This window comes from Microcaecilia unicolor, chromosome 10 (genome assembly GCF_901765095.1).
Source record: "Microcaecilia unicolor chromosome 10, aMicUni1.1, whole genome shotgun sequence".
In the NCBI taxonomy this organism is placed as follows: domain Eukaryota; kingdom Metazoa; phylum Chordata; class Amphibia; order Gymnophiona; family Siphonopidae; genus Microcaecilia; species Microcaecilia unicolor.
Genome location: NC_044040.1, coordinates 33,871,186 through 33,894,766, shown reverse-complemented (window position 1 = coordinate 33,894,766; position 23,581 = coordinate 33,871,186). Strand labels below are relative to the sequence as shown.

The 23,581-nt window shown below is 44.3% G+C and overlaps 1 protein-coding gene across 2 annotated transcripts in view; it reads left to right on the top strand.

The window, feature by feature from the left end:
- Positions 1-23,581, top strand: part of CPED1 (cadherin like and PC-esterase domain containing 1) — a 183,191-nt gene that overhangs the window by 77,437 nt on the left and 82,173 nt on the right. For both annotated transcript variants that reach the window (XM_030216576.1, XM_030216577.1), the window contains exons 7-13: positions 7,516-7,658; positions 10,378-10,450; positions 11,772-11,939; positions 13,121-13,225; positions 19,606-19,775; positions 21,326-21,393; positions 22,362-22,391. In XM_030216576.1, the coding sequence (XP_030072436.1) occupies positions 7,516-7,658; positions 10,378-10,450; positions 11,772-11,939; positions 13,121-13,225; positions 19,606-19,775; positions 21,326-21,393; positions 22,362-22,391 (757 nt within the window). The remainder of the gene's footprint in view (positions 1-7,515; positions 7,659-10,377; positions 10,451-11,771; positions 11,940-13,120; positions 13,226-19,605; positions 19,776-21,325; positions 21,394-22,361; positions 22,392-23,581) is intronic.

Here is a 23,581-nt window from a genome sequence, read left to right as displayed (position 1 = left end):
GTGCACTATTGCTAGATAGGATCTGATATTTAGCAACATTCTCCCTTATTCTATAACCTTGCATGCACAATTTTATCATTAGTGCAAAAAATTGTGCACGTAGGTTATAAAATACCTACAGTTGTGAATGTAACTTAATTGACAAATTAGCTGCCAAATGGCACTAACAACCAATTATTAGTGATAATTCCAATATCTAACATAGATTTTAGTGTAATAGGCTGGAGCAATTCTCTGCTCTGAATACATTTTTTGGGGGGGGGGAAGGGAGGAGATGGAAGAGCGACTGACAGTTCCTGATATTATCACTCAAATTCTGCCTCATAGGCACAGGGGAGGATCATTTTCAAAGCCATTTCCAAACCAATGATACACCCACAGAAATGAGCTTTTATAAAATTATCTGCAGTGCCTGATAGGCAAGTAAAATATTTATCTTCAGCTTGCAGAGATGTTTCTGAAAGTGAGCTCAGGATGATGTTTTCACTTAATTGCATACTTTTGAACATGGAAGCATCTGTGCCTAAATTAATCCAGAACAATGTGCTTCCAATATCAGGTATATTCATAAAGGCGGTTGATAAATCCCAACAAATAAATAAAATATATTTGAATGCACAGTGTTCCTGGAGTAATTTTCAAATCAAATGTATGTGTTTGCCTTTGCTTTGTAAATCCAGAAAAGTCTGCATAGTGTAAAAGTATGTGCACAAGTTATAAATGTACTAAGTGCAAGGAAATGCCTCTTCCTCTATCCCATTTTTATCAGTTGTATAGCAAAACCTGTATCATAAATCAGCTATTTCCTCTTTTCTGTGCTGTACTGCCAGATTATTCCTTCAAAGCTTCTTTACTGCCCTCTACTGGCTATTTGAGATGCTACCTCAAATAGCTTCCTGTTTACTGTAGTCACAATAGTATGGTTGCCATGTCATGCACAAAAATAAAAAAGGTCAGTACATTAAAAAAAAAATAAGGTGAAGCCTTTATAGTGAACTAACAATACTTTCTTGCCTAGCTTTTGGGAGCTGATGCCTCATTCATGAGATCCAAACAGAGCACAAGGTGATATCTGAACATACAAAAGAATCACGGATGGTAGTGTGAAGGGGAAAGAGAGAATGGAGAGGGGGAGAGGGTTCAAGTGGATGGATGGTGGGAGTGGGAGAGGAATGGCAGAGACTTGGGGGGGTTAGGGGCCCTTTTACTAAGCCGCATAAGCGTCTACACATGCCCAGTGCTCGCCAAAATGGAGTTACCATCTGGCTACCACGTGGCTTTTGTGGTAGTTTCATTTTTGGCTTGCATCCAATACACGATGCACGCCAAGTGGCATTTGACGCGCGTAGGTCATTACCGCCCGGTTACTGCTTGAGACTTTACCACTAGGTCAAGTTTACCACTAGGTCTGAGACCCAAAATGGACGCGCACCAATTTTAATTTTGCTGCATGTCCATTTTCATCAAAAATTTAAAAAGGCCTTTTTTACAGGCGTGCTGAAAAATGGATCGGCGCACGCCCCAAACCCGTGCCTACACTACTGCAGGCCTTTGTAAAAGGACCCCTTAGTTCACAAGATCATTTTATACTACTCTGTCTCCTCTGTCTACTTACAACTTACACACTGCCCCTTCTGCCCTCACTCTCGTGGCATTGAGTTTTGAAATATTAGATACATAACGTTATCCAGCTCATTTTCAAAAGAGATCGCTGGCAATCTCCCGACACAAATCGGAAGATGGCTGGCAATCTCCTGAAACCGGCCAAATCGGTATAATTGAAAGCCGATTTTGGCCGGCTTCAAATGCTTTCCGTCACGGAGCCGGCGAAAGTTCAAAGGGGGCGTGTTGGCATGGTAGCGAAGGCAGGACGTGGGGGGGACGGGGTTGTGCGTTGAGATGGCCGGCTTCGCCCGAAAATGGAAGAAAGAAAGCCGGCCGTCACAAGAATTTGGTCTGCTTTATTTGGACCCTTTTTTTTCAGGTCCAAGTCCGAAAAAAGTGCCCCAACTGACCAGATGACCACCGGAGGGAATCGGGGATGACCTCCCCTGACTCCCCCAGTGGTCACTAACCCCCTCCCACCCTCAAAACAACAACTTTAAAAACCTTTTTTGCCAGCCTGTATGCCAGCCTCAAATGTCATACCCAGCTCCCTGACAGCAATATGCAGGTCCCTGGAGCAGTTTGTAGTGGGTGCAGTGCACTTCAGGCAGGAGGACCCAGGCCCATTCCCCCTCTACCTGTTCCACTTGTGGTGGTAAATGTGAGCCCTCCAAAACCCCCCAAAACCCACTGTACCCACATGTAGGTGCCCCCCTTCATCCCTTAGGGCTATGGTAATGCTGTAGAGTTGTGGCCAGTGGGTTTGGGGGGGATTTGGGGGCTCAGCACCCAAGAGAAGGGTGCTATGCACCTGGAAGCTAATTGTTTTATTTTTTAAAAGTGTCCCCTAGGGTGCCCGGTTGGTGTCCTGGCATGTCAAGGGGGCCAGTGCGCTAGAAATGCTGGCTCCTGCCACTCCCAAATGCCTTACATTTCGTCGGGTTTGAGATGGCCCGCTCCGGTTTCCATTATGGCTGAAAATCGGAGTCGGCCATCTCATCTAACCCCGGCGAGCGATTTGGCCGGCGCCAAGCGTATTTTGAAAATACGCTTGGCTCTGCCCCTTTGAGGAGCCGGCCCAGAAGATGACCGCCCATTGATTTGGCCGGCGCCATTCGATTATGCCCCTCCACGTGTACTAAAATATCCTTTTGAAACAGGATAAGCCACCGAGGTGCCTGCCTGATCAAGCACGATTAGGGATGTGCTGTGATCTTATGACATGAAAACATCAACGGTATTCATTTCATTTCACATCCAAAACAATACAGAAAACCTAATGGAATTAAAGAGATATTGTTATTGTCATTTGCTTTAGTGAGTGGTATTTGCAAAAGTATGCATGTTATTAACCCCCCCCCCCCCCCCAGTAATAATAATATGAATAATAAATGAACACAGCACATACCAATAGCAAAATGAAGAAAATAGAAAATGGAACAAAAAGCAGAACTCTTTTTTTTTTTTTGTGCACATGCTGTTGCATGTTCTGGTCGCAGGTTTTGGAAGCCCAGCCTTTGGCTAAGAGTAGTCACCGATGGTTAAAAATCTGTGATTTTCTTTATATGGTCCTTAAAGAGCTGACCATGGGCGTAGTTTGACTGTTTCATTTGGGGGGGGGAGGGGGCAAAGGATGGGGCGAAGCATATTAGCATATTCATTTGCATATGTATATATTCAAATGAATATGCTAATATGGAGGAAGGAAGGGAAAAAAACCTGGCTTTTTTGGGGGAATAACCAGCGTCTCCCTCCCCCCCTCTCTCCCCCTTCGCAGCATTTACCAAGAACGACAACATGGATGCAGCAGCTCACAGGTTTGCTTGCTGTGTTTTGAGTGGACGGCGATGGCTGCGCGGGGGAGTGGAAATCGAGATTAACCAGATGGCTTCCTTACTTACAGTGGACTAGATAGGCTGGCTCACTCCACTCCCGAAGTTGCAGCGGCGAACGGGCGGGCGTAAAAGCAGCAGCAAGCAGCCAGGCTCAACTCCGTCCTTCGCTTCCTGCCCTCTCTGCATCCCGCCTTCCTCTGATGTCATTTCCTTTCGGGCAGGCGGGATGCTGAGAGAGGGCAGGAAGCGAAGGACGGAGTCGAGCCTGGCTGCTTGCTGCTGCCTTTACGCCCGCCCGTTCGCCGCTGCGGGCAAGAAGATTAAGTCGTCGTCGTCGTTTGGGGGGGCATTGCCTCCCTCGCCCCCCCCCCAGTCTACGCCCATGCTGAAGACCATCACAACAAGTGTGTTTTTTTCTAGTGAAAAAAAGTGCCGATACTCAAATGCCAGATCACCTATAAGGGGTGGGGTGATCACTGAGGGACCCACCCCACAATAGCCAGGGCCCCTGCAACTAGTCACAGAATCTATGACAAAAGGCGGAATTGGTGTGTAGAGGCTGAGCTCTTTCATTAAAACTTGGGGAACATGGGTCAATTTTAGCAGACAATGGAAAAGGTGCCGGTACTCAGTACCCACAAGTATCCCCTCAAAAAAAGCCCTGGTCACAACCACCATCATGACTGTGAGCAGATGTGACAAGATATGCTAGAAAAAAAATGTTAGTACTCTAATTCCTACCACAAAGTTCATCATTGATTATACACGTACAGATCACATCATTTATCGTGGTGCGTTCTGTTTAACACGTCACCACCTGTACCTGTTTCAGTCCACTTGTGGGTTAGATACTGTGCTGTCCTCTCTGGATGAACTGAAGTATTTCAAAGATTGAAACTCAGCCATCACATCCAATGTTTTCAGTCTTTTGCAGGGTCCGCATTTCCAGCCTATACTGTCAGCCTACTCCAGTACTGCCATCCTGTGGGTTCAGAGCTAGGCCAAAGCTCAGACCTCTGTCTTCCTTAGAAGCACAGCGTTAGAAGCACAGGGGGCAAATTTAGTTATCTTGTACTTGAGGGCCAGAAACCATATGCGTGCGGGCATGACAGTGTTTGATCTAATGCCATAGAGGACTGATCAAGCATTGTTGCTGTTGTATGATTAATTAACTATGCTATGCCCCCAAGCAAAGCTGTCATTAGTCAACCAAAACCCATGATCAGAATGTTTGTGTTCTGAGATCATTGTGCTGGAATAAGAAAACTGTCTCCAATCTGCCCTGTGACCCAGCACAATCACAATGAAAGTTTATGTTTCTTGCAGTTTGCAGTAGAAATCTTTCATTTGTGCCTGCCACTGAGCCCAATTTTGACGAAAAGCTTGAATCAGTTAAATAAATGAATATATGCAGATGTTGAGTGGCAGGGACAGCTTGAACACTAGGGGGAGTGTGCACTGGGGGAGCATTTCTATAACTGGGTGACTCCATTTAGGAGCCCCAAGGATGCTGCACTGTTCCCTCCAAGCTGAACGGAAGTCCTCCTACTGCATTGCTGCCAGTGGGGGGTGCTGTTTCAGTATTGTGTTTTCAATGGCTAGGGGCAGGCAGGTTCTCTGGAGTCCTGCAAAGCTTGCCTGTCCCTCACAATTGAAAATGTACAGTGAAACCTCGGTTTTCGTTGACTTCGGTTATCGTCAGTTTCAGTTTTCGTTGATTTTTTCATTGAAAAATTTGTCTCAGATTTCATTGGTTGCCTCAGTTTTCACTGCTAATTTTGCGAAAACAAAGGGCGACCCACGCATTCTCCTGCTCTTTGCGGCGTTGTTTCTCGTTGTGTTAACATCACCCCGCGCGTCTAACGCAATGAACGCAAGATAAAATCACATGTGCTCAAATCTCATTTTCCCTGTTAAGGGTTTCCCTTGCTAATAAGTTAACCTTTCCCTTTAGCTCCATCATGGGACTATATTTATTCTCTATAAAATGTGTTTTTGGTATGTATTTTGGAGTGTCTAGAATGAATTAATTGGATTTACATTGATTCTTATGGAAATAATTGCCTCGGTTTTCGTCTGTTTCGGTTTTCATTGATTGTTTTCGGACGGATTATCAACGAAAACCGAGGTATCACTGTAATAGTAAAACAGCACCCCTCACTGGCAGGGCTGTAGATGGAGGAATCCCGCTCAGCTTAGGGGGAACAGTGATGGTGAGAGTCTATTTCATAACAGAATCTGGGCATCCAGATTCCTTTACAGAATGCTAATGTAACCCGGTCGCCAACGCATCTTAATTTATGCTCCCACAGCTGCAGCAGCCATCGAGCCGGAGTAACTGTGAGCAAGTACTTTAAGAAGAGATGTGCATAACTTACAGTATTCTGTAAGTTATGTGCTTAGGGGGGAACCCTGCCCATTGCCTGCTCAAGCTCTGCCAATGTGTATGCCTCTCCCCCTTTGCAGTTACGCAGTATGTTGGAAATTCTATAGATGTGCTGAAAAAAATTCAGTGCTACTCACTATTCTATAACGGTCACCCGCCTTATATAGAGTAGCACTTAAGCGCAGATCCCACGCCTAACCTTTGGGCGTTGGACTTACGCCTGCTGGAACGAGGTGTAAATGCTGGCACCTGAATGAGGGGCATAAGCCAAATTCTGTAATTCCATGTGCAAGTTTTTGGAACACCCCGACACACCCCTGACCTTGCCCCCTTTTCAGATATGCACTATGAGAGTTAGGTGCGGAGCCTTATATAATAGCAGTTGGCAATTTGCGCATGCACATTCTAATCAATGCCAATTAATTGGGTGCTAACAACCAGTTATTACAATTATTGCCAGTTAAGGGCTCGTTGATCAATTAAGATGTGTGTGTAACTTTGGGCACCATCCCCCTGATTCTATAAAAGTCACCCAAAATTGTGTGCACCCAATTTGTGTGAGCACGTTAATTCAATAATGAGCCAATTGGTGCCAATAATTGGCTTTTTAACAATCATTGGCGCTGATAAAAATCAATTAACATGTACACGCGTAAATTTAGGCATGTGATCTGCACCTAAATTTTAAACACGTCTCAGAAAAGGGGGCTCGGAAATGGGAAGATCGTGAGTGTTTCGGGGTGGAACGTGAGCGTGGATTCAAGTTACGTGTGCAATAATAGAATAAGGGGGTACTGCGCATAAATCTGGGTGTGGGCATTTGCACCATGTTTTTGTTGGTGCAAATGGACGCGCCTAGATTTATGTGCAACTCCTGCACTTAACACTGTTCTATAAACTACGCTTAACTTTAGATGTAGACTATAGAATAACACTTAAGCAAGTTTTTTGGTGCCAATTTTTAGATGCAATTTATAGAATCTAGCCCCATATGTAGAATCTCCCGTATGACACTTATGTGTGTTCTTACAGAATAGCATGTAGGTGGGTACGTGTACCCTTACTCGCAAGTGCTAGTATCCTATAATTTTGCATGAGTAATAGCAGTTTAAATGTAGGCACCCAGTTATAGACTTGCCCTTTTACTGGGAATCTAGTAGCAATCACATCCCCTCCCGATTTGATGCCCAGTTCTTCTCCCCAGTGTGATCTCTACATCAGTCTCCCCTCTTTCCAGCTTGATTTTTGATCCTCTCGCCCTTCCTCTTTCCAGATTGTTCCCTCTCCCTTTCTTTTTTCACACACCTCTCAGAACCAGCTTTTGACAGCAGTGTCTTACTTCACAGTAGGCTGCTGTTAGTATATGTGCAAAACCACAGTGACTCTCATGTGGTTAATTCAAGCACCAGACAGTGCAGTGGTACAACAGCAGTGGTCAGAGTAGTGAGCTGAGAACCTGGAGACCGGGTTTAAATCCCACTCCTCGTGACCTTGGGCAAGTCACTTAACCCTCCATTGTCTCAGATACAAAATTAGATTGTGAGCCCTCTAGGAACAGGGAAGTACTTAGTGTACCTGAATGTAACTCTATATCCAAATAAATAAATAGATTTAACATAAGAGTGATATGTAAAGATTATATATAGTTTGCTGGTTGTGGCAAATTATTTTAACCTTGGTATTTCACAGCTGTGGGCCTTCTTTGAGAAGTTTTTCGAAGCCAGTTCTGCAATGGAGGCCTTTGAAAACATGAAGGATATAATCATCAAAGTCCTTTTGGCAGCAGAGGTGCTCAGTGAAAAGTCCACCTCAGGTCCTAATCCCTATAAAAGGTAAGCAATCTCCTTCAAAATAGCTTTATGAGCCTTAGTGAGTGAAGTGTCAGAAACAAATGTGTTCCCTCTTATCCTTAGATCCAAGCTTACTATGCCCTGAATAGAAACCAAGTATTATAAAAATAGAATGTGCATTTATTTACAATAGCTGCAAAGATAATGTGCAAAGAAGGCAAGACAGAGGAAGTCTTATCATAGAAACCGCTCAGAGTAAATGCACATAAATCTTTAACTAGATTCCTGAGTAAAAGAGCCACACTGAGCCCACAGCACTTATACAAAAGTACATGACAAACATACAACCTGATGCAGACTTCTAGGCAGTGGCAGCATGTCCCTCAGATGTTCAGTCAGATTCAGTGTAGTCCTTGGATGGAATGTCAACATATTAGCCCCCTTTTGCCTCAGATAAGAGCTTTATGAGAAGCAGGGGGCAGTGTGTGCTCCTTCGATTCTCCCCTTTGTTTTCACTGAAACAATTTTAAGCATTCAGGGCTGATGGTAGACAAGCCAGGGCCCAGGCTGTGCTACCTTCAGCTTTGGGCAGTATTCAAGCCCAGGGCAATAGCCCTAGTTTTCCCCTCCCCCCTAGACGCTGGCCCTGAAGCCACTGCATTAATAGGTTTCAGTTTGCTGTTTTCAAATTTTCGTCTTTCATTGTTATTTATGTTTATACTTGTACATTTTACTATTGTTATAGTGTTAACAAAATTGTGAGTTCTGTGTTAAACTATACCTGCTGTACACTGCCTTTGGTGAATCTCTTCACAAAGGCGGTTAATAAATCCCAATAAATTAAAAAAAAAACATCTGTTCCCATTTTAGCTCAGTATACAGATATATGTTGCATTTGTATTTCTCCAGTATTGACCCTAATTCTATAAACCTATGCACTCATTTTTACGCTTAATGTGCAAAGTTGTGCACACAAGTTATAGAAGAGTGGCAGTTATGGGCATAACCTAATTTAATAATGAACTGTTAATTTATTTATGTATTCATTTAAATTATTTGTTAACTGTACTATCCACATTTCTAGGCAGTGTACAATATAAAACATACATAAAATATTAAACAAACAGTGAAACACAATAAAGCACAATATCAAGCATCACAATAAACATTATGACCTGCTTAGAAAACATAGTACACGCAGGGGCGTAGCTACTGTGGGGCCATGGGGGCCTGGGCCCCCGTGGATTTGGCCCTGGACCCCCCTGCTGATGACCCTCTCAACCCCCCCTCCCGCCGCCAACCCGCTGTCACCATCTGCTACCTTTGCTGGCAGGGGACCCCAACCCCCGCCAGCCGAAGTCTTCTTCCTTCATTTTGTTTCTGAGTCTGATGTCCTGCACGTACAACGTGCAGGATGTCAGACTCACAGAAACAGAACGAAGCCCTGCAGATCGCAAGGCTTCATTCTGTTTCTGTGAGTCTGATGTCGTGTAGGACATCAGACTCAGAATGAAGGAAGAAGAGGACCTCGGCTGGCGGAGGTTAGGGTCCCTCACCAGCAACGGTAGGCAACAGTGGGTGGGCGGGGGTCAAGAGGGTCGTTGGCGGGGGGGGGGGGGTCAAAGTTGTTGGAGGTGGTGCTGGCGCCGGGGGGGGGGGGGGGTCGCTGGCACCGGGGGGGGAGCTAAAATGTGCCCCTCACCTCAGGCTCTGGACCCCCCTCCCGCCGAAGTCTGGCTACGCCCCTGAGTACACGATAACATGTTTTACAGTGAGCAATGTGACATGCTCACCAAATGAAGTGCACCTAGTATGCCTTAATACAGTAAGCCAAATTCAATAGATGTGCCTTCAATATTTTTCTAAATCATAATACAGTCTCAGTGCCTCGCAGTTCAAAAGGTAATGCATTCCAACGTCGCACACCTTCAACTCAGACCATAGAGGCCCAATAAACATCAAGTCTAAGTTCCAACAATCGCTTGTCGACTGATCTCAAACTACGATTTGGGCGGTACATTTTCAAAGCAGTCGCAATTGCAAGAGGTGTTTGCTTTATAGATCATAGTGGGTACCTTAAATTGCACACGAAAATTGATTGAAAACCAATGTAATTCCTTTAGAATTGGAGTAATATGACAGGAATGTGATGTACCAGTCAATAACCTTGCCACTATAATTAGTGTTAATTGGGGCTAATTGGCACTAACTAGCAGTTATGTGTGTAACTGCCCTTAGTTGGTATTCTACAAAATGTATGCACAAATCCGTAGCGCACAACTGCAAGGGGGGAGTGGACCTGGGAGGGGCAGATTGGGGGCGTGCCTAGCACTTACACGCACGGGTTCTAGAATACTGGCAGTTACGTGCCTAACTACCTACGTTTAGATGTGAGCATTTACAGCAGCCATTGAGCTAACGTGAGTGCTCGCACCTAAAATTAGATGCCTAACTGCAGAATATTTTATACCGGGAATTATATGCGCAATTGCCGATCTAGTATCTGCACTTAGTGTGCATCACCCCAGAAACTGCTTTGGGACGTAAATTCAAAACCAGGACTTGCCCCCCCAAAAAGAAGCTTCCCTTCTGGAAATGGGTGACTTGGCAGCTCTGTGGATAAGAAGTAATTGCTGATGTGCAACTATTTGCAACCGTTTGAAAAGTGCTCCTTATCTGCGCTGTATTTCTAGCTGTTTGCACTAGTTTCATTGTACATATGCAAGGGTAATGTTAGGCTCTTTTGTCCCTTCTCTTTCAGATGCAGCCAATGTTTTCAACTGTTGACTTTTCACATCGGTTTTTCAAGTTCTTTGTCCCCTCTGGTGCTGGAGGTAAGCATCCCGTTACTCAAAAGTGTGTGCATGTATGCACTAACTTTGTTCCTTAAATGAAGTAATAATTTAAAAACTCTGTTTTGTGTTTACTCATTTACCCTTTGTCTAATATTATATTTTGTTTAAAGATCAGAAACCATTCATTGTGACGTATATGTAATAATAGAGGAAATCGGGAGGGCTAAACCAGCCCTCTGGACACACCCAGCCAATCAGGTTTTCTGGATATCCACAATGAATATGCACAAGAGAAAGTTGAATGCACTGTCTCCACTATATGCAAATCTATCTCATGCACACTCGTGGATATCCTGAAAACCTGACAGGCAGATGATCAAAAGCCCCGCGCTGTTCCAAACAGTGCTCTAAATTAGCGCTGGAACAGCACAGGGCGCTATTAGACCTATGATCAGAGATAATGCATGCAAATTTAAGCAGCGCAATTATCTCTGATTATGGGGTAGAAGTGCGGGAGAATTGTGCCTGAGCATGCGCTCAGCACAATCCTCCCACACTTGTTTGACAGATCTGGGCTGGAGACCAATGAAAAGAGAAGGACGTCCATCTTTAAATCGGAAGATGGATGTCCTCAACTGCCCTGTTGCAGGGACAGCCAAATTTCAAGGGGGTGTTGGAGGTATAGCGACGGGGCAGTTGAGGACTTCCAAAATTTGGACGTTTCTGCAATGGGCAGTTAAGGAGGTCCAAAAAATATGTCTTTCTCATAGAAACATCCAATTTTGGACGTCCTTAACTGCCCATTGCAGAAACATCCAAAATGTGGACGTCCTCAACTGCCCCGCCTCAGAAACATTCAAATTTTGGACGTCTTCAACTGCCCTCGCTGGCAGGTTTGCTGTAGGGGGGAATGGGGGCCTGCCAGCATGCAAATGCATGCCGGACAGGGCTCACCATTCCTACCCAATGATCTGCAAACCCTAATGCCAGCTCGGAGCTGGCGTAGGTTTTGTCATGGCCAGCGACCCAATCTTTGGTGCGCTGGACGCTGATCATTGGGGATGAATGCGTTAAGTGCTGATTAGCATGCATTTGCAGGCTACTTGCGCTAAGAGCCCTGTTTAGCATGCATTTGCATGCTACTTATGCTAAGAGCCCTTGAGTGCGTTGTTTCACGCGCTTGAGGGCTCTGATCATGGGGTGGTAGCAAACACTGGCGCTAGTATGGTGCTATCAGCCTCTAGCGCCGGCATTTGCTTTTGATCTTCTGCCTGTGAATGTCTGACTGTGTCCGAGTGAGTGAGTTGAGAACCAATGAGTTAGATCCAAGACTGAGCCATACCTCTTTCTCTAATTTTAGGTGCGTGATCACTTTGACTTTCATGTCGACAATGAGCAGATTTACCAGGACCAAGGCTTGAAAGAATGGCTTCTTGGTGAAGCCCTCAGCATGCTCACATCAAACCTGTCTGTAGACCCAGATCTTTTTCAGACACTCAGGAATATGCACAGATCCCTTGTGATGAAGGTAAAGGTGACATGCTGAAAAACTTCCCTCCTTTCGGATGTGGGGTTTCCAGCTGGTTCCATGTTTTCCAAAGAAGTTCACCAGCCTCTTAGCAGAAGGGATGGGGAAAGAATCAGTAATGGAATTCAAGGAATACTGAAATTAGTAGAACAGATCCAGTGTTGGAAAAAAGTGAAGGGGAGTCCAGAGATCAGGTGGTGGCTGTGACATTGCACTGGGGATGAAATTGGGCAGACTTGGGACCCTATGCACTAAGGAAACCTTTAGTGCACAAGCCCTCTACTACTACTACTACTTATCATTTCTATAGCGCTACTAGACATACACAGTGCTGTACACTTGAACATGAAGAGACAGTCCCTGCTCAACAGAGCTTACAATTTAATTAGGACAGACAAACAGGACAAACAAGAGATAAGGGAATATTAAAGTGAGGATGATAAAATAAGGGTTCTGAACAAGTGAATAAGGGTTAGGAGTAGTGGCGTAGGAAGAGGGGCGGGGGAGCGGTCTGCCCCGGGTGCACGCCGCTGGGGGGTGTTGGCTCCGCGCTGGTGCACTGCCCTCTCTGCCCTGGAACAGGTTACTTCCTGTTCCAGGACAGAGAGAGCAGTGAATCAGCGCGGAGCCGACACACCCCAGCAACGTGCAGTCAGGGCGGATCGGCCCTCCCACCTATCCCTCGCCGCAGGTATGCGCTCCGGGGGGGGGGTGCGCTCCAGCGGGAGGAGGGTGCGCCGTGCTGCACCCGGGGGGGGGGGGGGGTGCTCAGCGGCAACCCGCCTCGGGTGTCAGCTCCCCTCGCTACGGCTCTGGTTAGGAGTTAAAAGCAGCATCAAAAAGGTGGTCTTTTAGCTTAGATTTGAAGACGGCCAGAGATGGAGCTTGACGTACCGGCTCAGGAAGTCTATTCCAGGCATACGGTGCAGCAAGATAAAAGGAACGGAGTCTGTTTTCCAGAATAATTTTAAATATCTACTGTTCCTGAATGTAATTCACCTTGAGCTACAACTGAAAAAGGCGAGAACTAAAACCCAACTAAATAAACTGGGGAACCCATATTTCTGTGATTGGCGATAGCATCTCTGCCAAGCGGTTATCCAGTTTATATTACAAGATCTCCCTTCTCTCTCTCCCTCTCTCTCTCTCTCCTTGTTTTTATTTGCTTTTTTTTTCTCTAGGATGTGACTTGCAGGGAGAGGCGAGAACATTGCCTGTCGTTAGAGGAGCTGCAGCTAATGATTTATTTCATCAAGGAACTGAACAGCCTTGGACAGTTTGAGCTGGTAAGTGAAAAAGCAAGTTTTTCTCCTGGGGTTTCTCCCTGGGGAAAGATTTTTATTACCACTATTTATCATTTCTATATCTCTACTAGACATACCCAACGCTGTAACAACCACATAAGAGACAGTCCCTGCTTACAATCTTTTCAAGCAGACAATCAGGTCAAATAAGGGATTAGGGAATTAGCTTTTGTGGGAATGATTAAAACAGACATTTCAGTGCTCACTGTAACATCAAGGCCAGATAAACTTTGGAAATTTTCTCAGCGTGAAACAGTGGCGTACCAAGGGGGGGGAGCGGTGGGGGCGGTCTGCCCCGGGTGCACGCCGCTGGGGGGGGTGCCGCGCGCCTGTCGGCTCTTCGTTTTCATGCTCCCTTTGCCCCGGAACACGTTACTTCCTGTTCCGGGGCAGAGGGAGCATGAAAACGAAGAGCCGGCAAGCGCGCAGCACCTCCCCCAGCGGCATGCACCCGGGGGGGGGTTCTTTAGCTGGGGGGGGCCTCGTGCTGTTCCGGGGGGGGGGGGGCGCTGCATCCGGGGGGCGGGGTGCATCGGTGATCCGCCCCGGGTGTCAGCCCCCTAGGAACGCCACTGGCGTGAAACCAGTCAAGAAACAGATTTTACAGTACATTGATATTGTAGGGCACTGTTCAACTTCATTTGAAAATGAGTAAGCTTTTAGAAATCATATATTTAGTACTGGCTTGGAGTCTGATTTACTAAGTCTGTTTTTTCTCTATGTGTGTTCATGGACAAAATAAACATTAGTACACCAGGCCACTCTTAATGACATAACACTAGCATTGAACTGCACTGGCTGATTCTCCAAGCAGGTTATTAAACTATGCTCACTTCAACCAGAGAAGAAAACCTGCTCAAAAGAACTGAAACTCTTATATTACATAGAGGGGCATTTTCGATATGACGTCTAAATCTGAATTTGGACGTTTTACTCAAAATGCCCAAATTCTGAACAGGAAAGAAGGTCATTTTCGAAACAGAAAAACATCTATCTTTTTTTTTTCAAAAATACTATGGACGTTTTGTGATTTAGACGTTTTTTTTTTTTGGTCCATTTTCAAAAAAAACATCCAAGTGCAAAACGTACAAAATCAAGCCATTGGGATGTAGAAGGAGCCAGCATTTTTAGTACACTGGTCCCCCTGACATCCAAAGAAAGCAATAGGGCACCCTAGGGGGCACTACAGTGGACTTCATAAACTGCTCCCAGGTACACATCTCACCACTGCTCCCTTATCTTGTCTGCTGAGTGCCCCAAAACCCACTAACTAACTGTACACCACTATCATAGCCCTTACGGGTGAAGGGGGCACCTATATGTGGGTACATTGGGTTTCTGGTGAGTTTTGGAGAGCTCACAGTTTTCTCCACAAGTGTAACAGGTAGAGGGAGGTAGAAACCTGGGTCCATCTGTCTGCAGTGCACTGCACCTACCACTAGACTACTCCAGGGACCTGCATGCTGTTCTAATGGACCTGAGTATAACATCTGAGGCTGGTACAGAGGCTGGCGAGTAATGTTTTCAACACATTTTTTGGGGGGTGGGAGAAGGTTAGTGACCACTGGGGGAATAAGGGGAAGTCATCCCTGATTCTCGTCAGTGGTCATCTGGTTATTTATGGCACCTTTTTGTGCCCTATTCATTATAAAAACAGGTCTAGCTCAAAATGTCTTAGTTTTAGTCCTGGACGTTTTTGTTTTCTTCCATTATGGCTGAAAAAGGTCTAAGTTTCAGGAACGCCCAAGTCCCGCCCTGAATATGCCCCCTTGAGATTTGGATGTACTTATGACGGACTTCATAGAAAAATGTCTAAAAATAGGTTTCAAATTACTGATTTGGACGTTTTTGTGAGAAAAACGTCCAAATGCTGCTTTATGCCACTTTTTAGACGTTTTTCTGTCATAGTAGATGATGGCAGATAAAGACCTGTATGGTCCATCCAGTCTGCCCAACAAGATAAACTCGTATGTGCTACTTTATATGCATACCTGACCTTGATTTGTCCTTGCCATTTTCAGGGCACAGACCGTAGAAGTCTGCCCAGCACTAGCTTTGCTTCCCAATTACCGGTTTTGCCACCCAATCTCTGCTAAGCTTCTGTGGATCCATTCCTTCTGAGCTACCTTTAATCTTGACCTCATTTCACACCACCTTTGAGAAGGTTTAGCAATGGCAGAACTTTCCGGACTCTGTACTGGATTAACTCCCTAAATTTGTAAAAGTCGCCAAAAATTGTGCATGCAAATTTGGGCATGTACCCAAGTTGCGCACACTATTTAATTGAATAATGAGCCAATTAGTGCTAATTGGCTTTTTAACAAGCAATTATTGGTGCTAATTAGACTCAATTAATATGTACGTGTGTAAATTTAGGTACATGATCTGTGCTTAAGTTTTATGTGTGCCCCATGAAAGGGGGCGTGGAAATGGGAAGGACATGGGTGGTTCAGGGTGTATCATGGGTGTGGTTTGGGGGTATTACATGCAAGTATAGAATAAGGGGGTTCCATGTGTAAATTTAGGCAGGGGCATTTGCACCACATTTTTGTTAGTACAAATGGAAGTGCCTAAATTTATGCACGACCCCCAGGACTTAAGCGCTATTCTATAAACTGCATATAACTTTAGGCACATCTTATAGAATAGTGATTAAGCGGGATTTTTTTTTGGTGCTGATATTTTTAGGCGAAAATTATAGGATTCACCCCTAAGTGTGTTTGAGTAATAACAGTAGCACACACAACATGACAGGTAGAGGTCAAGAAAGGTCGCACCAAAATTTCAGGAACTAAGAGCAAATTCTATTACAGCAACTAAACGTTTTATTGCCGTTATGGAATTCTAGTGTGTCAGGGTTTACATGGCAACGTTTAGATGTGACCACATGTGCTAATGTCCCCTAGAGGTATACATCCTATATAATAATTTGTACCTCCAACGTTCTCTGGCTGTCTGGCTGTCTGTTCGTAACATCTCCTGACGTCAGCAAGCCTCCAGCGTTCCCTTCCCTCTCATTGTCCCGCCCTCATGTAATGACGTAATGATGTCAGAGGAGGGCGGAACAGTGAGAGGGATGGGAATGCTGTAGGCAAGCTGATGTCAGGATGTTACGAACAGAACGGAAGCCAGCCAGCCAGAGAACGTTCAGGTACAAATCGCTGGACATGGAGGGGAAGAGAGAATCGCGGGACATCAAGGGGAGGGGAGAACAGGGGAGGGGAGGGCAGGGCAGAGGAGAATCGATGGACATGGATGGGATGGGAGGAGAGGAGAGGAGAGAATCATGGGACACGGATGGGAGGGCAGGGAAGAGGAGAATTGCTGGACGTGGAGGGCATGGGATGGGATTGGAGGGGAGGGAAGAATTGCTGGACATGGAGGGGAGAGCAGGGGGAAAGAGAGCCTTCCTAGGGCCCATTTCATTGTTGACAAAACGGACTTGGTTCCACTAGTTTTTGAATATTTGTTATCCTTTCAAGCAGCTAGATTCGGAAACGAAATTTCAAATATAATCAGATTATCTGGCTCTTATATAGAATTCAGACGTAATATTAAAACATTTTTTTATGTAGGAAATATGAACTGAATTCAGTATATTGTTAATTAGAGAGCTGAAGATTAGGAGATAGCTTTGTAAATACTTTGAAAGTTGAGTGGAAAGTGGAGTAGGAAATATTTTTTACAGTTTTTATTTTTGTAATTCCTGGGTATTGACCAGTATCTTATTTTGTAAACCGCTCTGAATTGGAAGGCTAGTGTGGTTTTTTTTTAAATGTGTCTGCCTAAATGGGGCACCTTGCATGTGTCACTGATAGCACTCTATAATGTGCACACTAGAATAATCTTGCCCCTCCCTCGTGAACGCCCCTTTGCAGTTATTTACATAAGCATTTTATAGACTAGGGTCGTAACTCATGCATGCAACTGCTAATTAGTGCCACTTGGTGCTAGTTAAGGCCAATTATTAAGCATTATTACCAATTAAGTGTCAATCACAGGCCAGTTAAGTAATTAAGCTATATGCGTAAGTGGTAGTATTCTATAACTGTGCACGAATTAAACGCTTAACTGTGCATGCCATTTATAAAACTAGAGGGTATTGTCTCGAAAACAAGCGCAGCTGGGTTGCGCAGTCCAAATATTGAAGCTCTTTAGAGTGTTTGTACAACAGGATAAAAAAAACCCTTGAAAGATCATACTTTTCCTAGAAATATTTGCCAAGTTTTCGCCTCCTTATGCAACCTTGTTGCAAAGAGAGTAGTGAAGCCCCAAGGGTTGGAGTCAAAAGTCTTTCACAAGTCCATATCCACCCCGTACATGGGACTGACCATCCATCTTTTTCCTGCACTTATGACTTTAGGGCCTTCCCCCTCCTCTGACATTAAGACTGGAACTCCTGGTAGTCTAGTGGCCTCCTTCCTCCCCCACCCACCCAACCTCACTGCCTCTGACATTAAAAAAAAATTCTCTGGTATCTTGCAGCACCCCCTGAGACCCTTCCCCTCTGGTGTACCTTCAAGAGTCAGGAGCAATGCCTATATTTGCTCAGGCTTCCATGCTGCCATCTTGGAAAATGGCAGTGCCTGACCATGTGTAGTGCATTCTGGGATGAACCGAGTGGGGTTAGTCTGCCAAATAAGGGAATTTTCTGTCTCAACTTATGTAGATTGTTATGTGGGTAGCAGTGCTGAATATTGACAGTACCTAGATTACCTCCAGTTCTGCCCCTGGACCGCCCTGACTCTATTCAGATATGTAATAAATCAAATCAACTAGGGTATCTTTATTTAATTCAAGCCTTCCTAATCAATACTATAGAAAAAACCTCAGGGGCTCAGAATATTTTTATTCTAAGTTATTAAATTAACATTTATTCATATAATAAAAATATGCCATTAGTATTAAGATATGGCCAGGGCGACCGGTAAAGATTTTCAGTGGCATTATCCAGATATTTTATTTATTTTACTGCATTTGTATCCCACATTTTCCCACCTCTTTGCAGGCTCAATGTGGCTTACATTATGCCGTGATGGCGATCGCCATTTCGGGAAGGAGAAATACAGAGTATTATTGCATTTAAAGTATAGAAAATATAAAATAAATTAGAAGTAAATAGAGATACAAATCATTTCAGGTATATGAGGTGATGTGAAACATTCAATAATGACATTGAGGTTAAAGTAAACAAATAAAGAGTCCAATGATAACTTGTTCTGTTAAAAGTTTTGATGTTAATTCAGTTTTATGAAGGATCCTTATGATAAGTCTCTCTGAACAGGTTAGTCTTTAGTAATTTCCGAAAGGTTGCTAAATCGAGTGTTGTTTTTATGACATTTTGGCAATGCATTCCATAGCTGTGTACAGATGTAGGCGAAGCTAGATGCATATATTGATTTGTATTTGAGTCCTCTGCAGTTGGGGCAATGGAGGTAATCTGATAATGCCACTAAAAATCAGTGGCTGGCCTCATTGACCACTTACTACTGCTACTTATGACGTCTTATAGCACCTACTAGATGTACTGTACATAAAAATAACATAAAAGACAATCCCTGCTCAACAGAGCTTCCAATATATTCAAGACAGACAAACAGGACAAACAGGGGATTAAGGCGTTACTTTTATTAGGGAATGATTAAAACAACATAGATCTTGAACAGGTGACCCCTCAGCAAAACTCCCCACCTCATCAATCCCCCCACCCCCATGTCTCGCAGTATGGGGCAGGAGCAATCCCCAGCCAGTCCTGACCCGCCAGGCGCCATTCAAAACAGTACCAGTGAGCCCTCAGCCGCAGTCCCGTGTCACCACCACCGGAGGCCAAGCTGCTAAACAAGGCTTGTACACCCCTACTTGGCAGCTTGACTCCCAATGGCAGCAACATAAGACCACTGCCAGGGGCTGACTGGTGCCAACCAAACCTGGTCCCTTCAGGGCAGACATGTCATAAACAGGAGGTAAGTCAGACCCTTAGCATTCTGTAAATCCACCCTGTGACTTTGAGAAGGTTCTGCAGATCATCTCGGCTTCAACTCAGAGTATCTGAGCCAGAACACTTTCAGCTCACCCCACCTCTAGTATACAGCTTTACCACTAGAGTCCTTGAGATGGACTGGAATTTATCTGATGACTGGTTAGAGTTCTACAAAACGTAACATACAACTTGTCTGTGATGCAAAGAGATAGCAGTCATATTGATTCTGAGTCGAACTGGGCTTTGCAGGTTCAGACACCTTTGATTGGGCCAGCATAAGACCTAACCGAAGAGCCATGGAGACCACAGAGATCCCATGTACGGATCTGAATGCAGGGCTGAAAGAGGAAAGGACGTTGATTTGCTCTATGTCTCTTCACAGCTTTTCCCCTCTCCTGCTCCCAAACTTCAAGCCCTGCTCCACCAGTTGTATTGTGGGGAAGATGCACTGAGAAATCCACGTTCAGTCCCAGCATTGCACTTGTTTCTTTCCAACGTCCTCCAACACTTCCAGGTTTTCAGCAAACAAGTTCCCGTGAGCTCTCGCTCGAGGTGGGTGGATTTTAAAGCATCAATATTAATTCCCTGCTGTAATCAAGTTATAGAATCTGCATTTTGAGATGGAAGAAAGAAACCCTTTTAAGAACAAGGCCTCATTGCTGATCATTTATGTTAATATCCTGTGTTGTTGTTTTTAAACTGTTGTCGTAACCTGCCTTGAGCGGCTTTTCAGAAAGCTGGGATGAAAGTTATTTTAAAAAAATAGTTAGGACCATTTTCATTTCTTTGCATTTGGAAAGCTGTCTATAAGTTTTGTGTTTTGAATGTGTCGACCAACTTGTATCCCCCAAACATAGGCATGTGAAAGACAATTCTATAAACTGGTGTTTAAAGATTGTGTAATTCTCATTTGAATGATATCCCACAGTATTCAACAAAGAGAGCTTTGCAAACCCAGAGACTGATATATGACACCTGATGCAGGCAATCCACTGAAACCCAAGCTGTGTTGGGGCTCTGAATAACCGTAGCTTTCTGCATTAAGAAGTCTGCTGGGTTACTTCCTCTCTGTCCCATAAGTGGCCCATTGCATTTTGGTTTTCATAGTTTTCTATTTGTGTGCTTGATTCCCGGTGCTTTGACCTCCTTCCTCCTAAAGACAGGCGCCAATCAGGTACTTACATTGTAGAATAATAGCACCCATGTGCGTGATTGATGCCACAAATTGTCAATTTATGCGTGTGCTAGACATTATTTTATAATATATGTGCCAAAATTGCTTAACACTTAAGCTCAAAGGATGAAGAGTGGGAGGATCATGGGCAAGACTCTGAGGTACGCATGTAACTAATTGAATACTATAAGTTATATGCACTTCAGGGCACACTTAAGTGCAGATACTTACAATGGCCATTGACTTGGTGTAATTATTGGTGCCTAACTTTAGGTGCACCAATCACTGTTCTCTCTAAGCTGAGCAGGAGTCCTCCACCTACAGGCCTGCCAGTAGGTGGTGCTGTTTCACTAGCTTCTCCCTAGTGATTGAAAATATAATACTTATTTATTTAGATTTTACTCACACCTTTTTTCAGTAGTAGCTCAAGGTGAATTACATTCAGGTACACTGGATGTTTCTCTGTCCCAGGAGGGCTCACAATCTAAGTTTGTACCTGAGGCAATGGAGGGTTAAGTGACTTGCCCAAGATCACAAGGAGCAGCAGTGGGATTTGAACCAGCCACCTCTGGATTGCAAGACCAGTGCTCTAACCACTAGGCCACTCCTCCACCATCCCCCCACTGGCAGCAATGAGGCATTCTGGGAAGCATTTGGGGGCATATTAGAGATTCTCATGTAATCTGAATTTTCAAAAATGTATGTATATAAAATACATCACATGCCACTTCCATGCATAACTTTGTACCCCGTTTGCACATCTATTTAACTCCAAGACAACCCATTTGGAGAAATTGCCTCCGAGACAACCTGATCTCAACATCAACTACTGTGCAGATCTTGTGTATGAAAACTGAGTTGAATATACTTATGAGAAGCTTACTTCTTAACAGAAAAACAAAATAAAGCATTCCTGTTTCATCAACAGGAATCATTTCAGAGGAAAACAGACCAGACGACAAGAACCTTCTCTTAACCAGAATGAAAATCGAATAGGTACGCAATTAATATGTATGTGTTAATTTTGTGTTAGGTGTTATAGCTAGAAAAATTAAATCCATTGTGATTTAGATATATTGCTTTTATATCGCAATATCACCAGATATAATTTATTAGAGAACTGATCATGTATCTTGACGTGGCCACATTTCACCTATGATGTTCTGCAAAGGCAGGCGACGGTGGGGGGGGGGGGGGGGGGGTCGAGAGGGTCATCGGCAGGGGGGTCCAGGGCCAAATCTATGAGGGCCCAGGCCCCCCTGGCCCCACGTAGCTATGCCACTGATTGGTAGTAATTAGGAGTTATCCCCTGGATTCTATGTAGTGTGACCGAAATTGTGCACACAAATCTAATCATATTCTGGATTTGTGTGCGCAATTTAATTACTTTCCAAGCCAATCAGCGCCAATAATTGCTACTTAACAAGCAATTATTGATACTAATTGGCATGCGCCCAATTTACGTGCACAATTTAATTGAGTAATGAGCCAATTAGCGCCAACAATTGGACGCTAGCAATCAATTATTGGCATTAATAGGCACAATTTAAATTTACACTTACATCTTGCTAAGCAATATTCTATAAAGATGCGCATGAAAAGGGGTGTGGCCATGGGAAGAGCATGAGCTGTCAAGGGCTTTCACTAAAAACGCACACAGTGTGATAGAATTCGGGGGATCTGTGCCTAATTTACGCCACAGGATTTATACCAGGTTTCACTTGGTGTAAATCCTCACACCCAAAGTTTGGTGTGGATCAGAGCACCATTGGCGCTCAGCGCTCATTTTTTTTCAGTGTCCAAATTTGGGCACCATTTATAGAATCTAGTCATGTATAAAGTAACTCCTTATAGTATATCAGTGAGGAATATGGACTTGATCAATTGTTTTTCTACCACTGTTTTGTGCAATCTGTTGGGAAAGTTTTAATGATTATTTTTTTCAATTTTTGCATTTTGTTTAGCGATGACCAAAGACATCACCTGCAGTAATGGTATGTACAGATATAAACCACAGAACTCGCTGGATTTATACATTCCCTCCAGAGCAGTGGTTCCCAAACCTGGTCCTGGAGGCACCCCAGCCAGTCAGGTTTTCAGGATACCCACAATATCTTGAGACAGTTAGGGCTCTTCAGCTTGGAGAAAAGGCGGCTGAGGGGTGATATGATAGAAGTCTACGAGATAATGAGCGGAGTAGAGCGGACAGATGTGAAGCATTTGTTTACACTTTCAAACAATAATAGAACCAGGGGACACAAGATGAAGCTAGAATGTGGTAGATTTAAAACAAAGGTTTTCTTTACTCAGCGTCTAGTTGGACTCTGGAACTCGTTGCCGGAGAATGTAGTGACAGCAGCTGGCCTTACAGAGTTTAAGAGGGGTTTGGACAGATTCCTGAAGGAAAAGCCCATTGAACATTATTAAATGTCTTTTGGGGGGGGGGGGGGGTTGCTGGGTTTTTGAAGCCTGGATTGGCTGCTGTCGGAGACAGGATGCTGGGCTTGATGCACCCTTGGTCTTTTCCCAGTATGGCGGTGCTTATGTGCTTATTCCACTGCATGCAAATCTATCTCATGAATATTCATCATGGATATACTGAAAACCTGACTGGCTGGGGTGCCTCCAGGATCAGGTTTGGGAACCACTGCTCTAGAGAGACAGAAATAGCAGTGACATTAGCACAGTTTAGCACTTTGGGAGAAATCTATAAAGTGGTCTGTAAATGTAGGTGTGAGGAAGAAGCACACTCACCCCCAAATTCTATAAAAGTCACCAAAAATTGTGCGCTTAAATTTGGGAGTGTACTCAATTTGCGCACACAATTTAATTGACTAGCAAGTCAATTAGCACCAGTAATTGAGATCTTAACAAGCAATTATTGGTGCTAATTGCATTTAATTACATTTTATGCAGGTAAGTTTAGGCACAGGCGTTAAAAGGGGGCGCGACCACGGGAGGATCAGGGGCATTCCTTTAATTTAAGTGTGTTGTTATAGAATAAAGGGGATCCACGCCTAATTTAGGTGCAGAGAATTACACTAAGATTTCATGGCTGCAACACGAGGAGGAAGAATCTCTTTGGCGGGGCTTCAACATCCCTGACACTCATTTAACAGGTGCTGCAGGTTGGAAAAATGCCCCTGATCCTCCCATGGCCGCTCCCCCTTTTTGGACCTGTGCC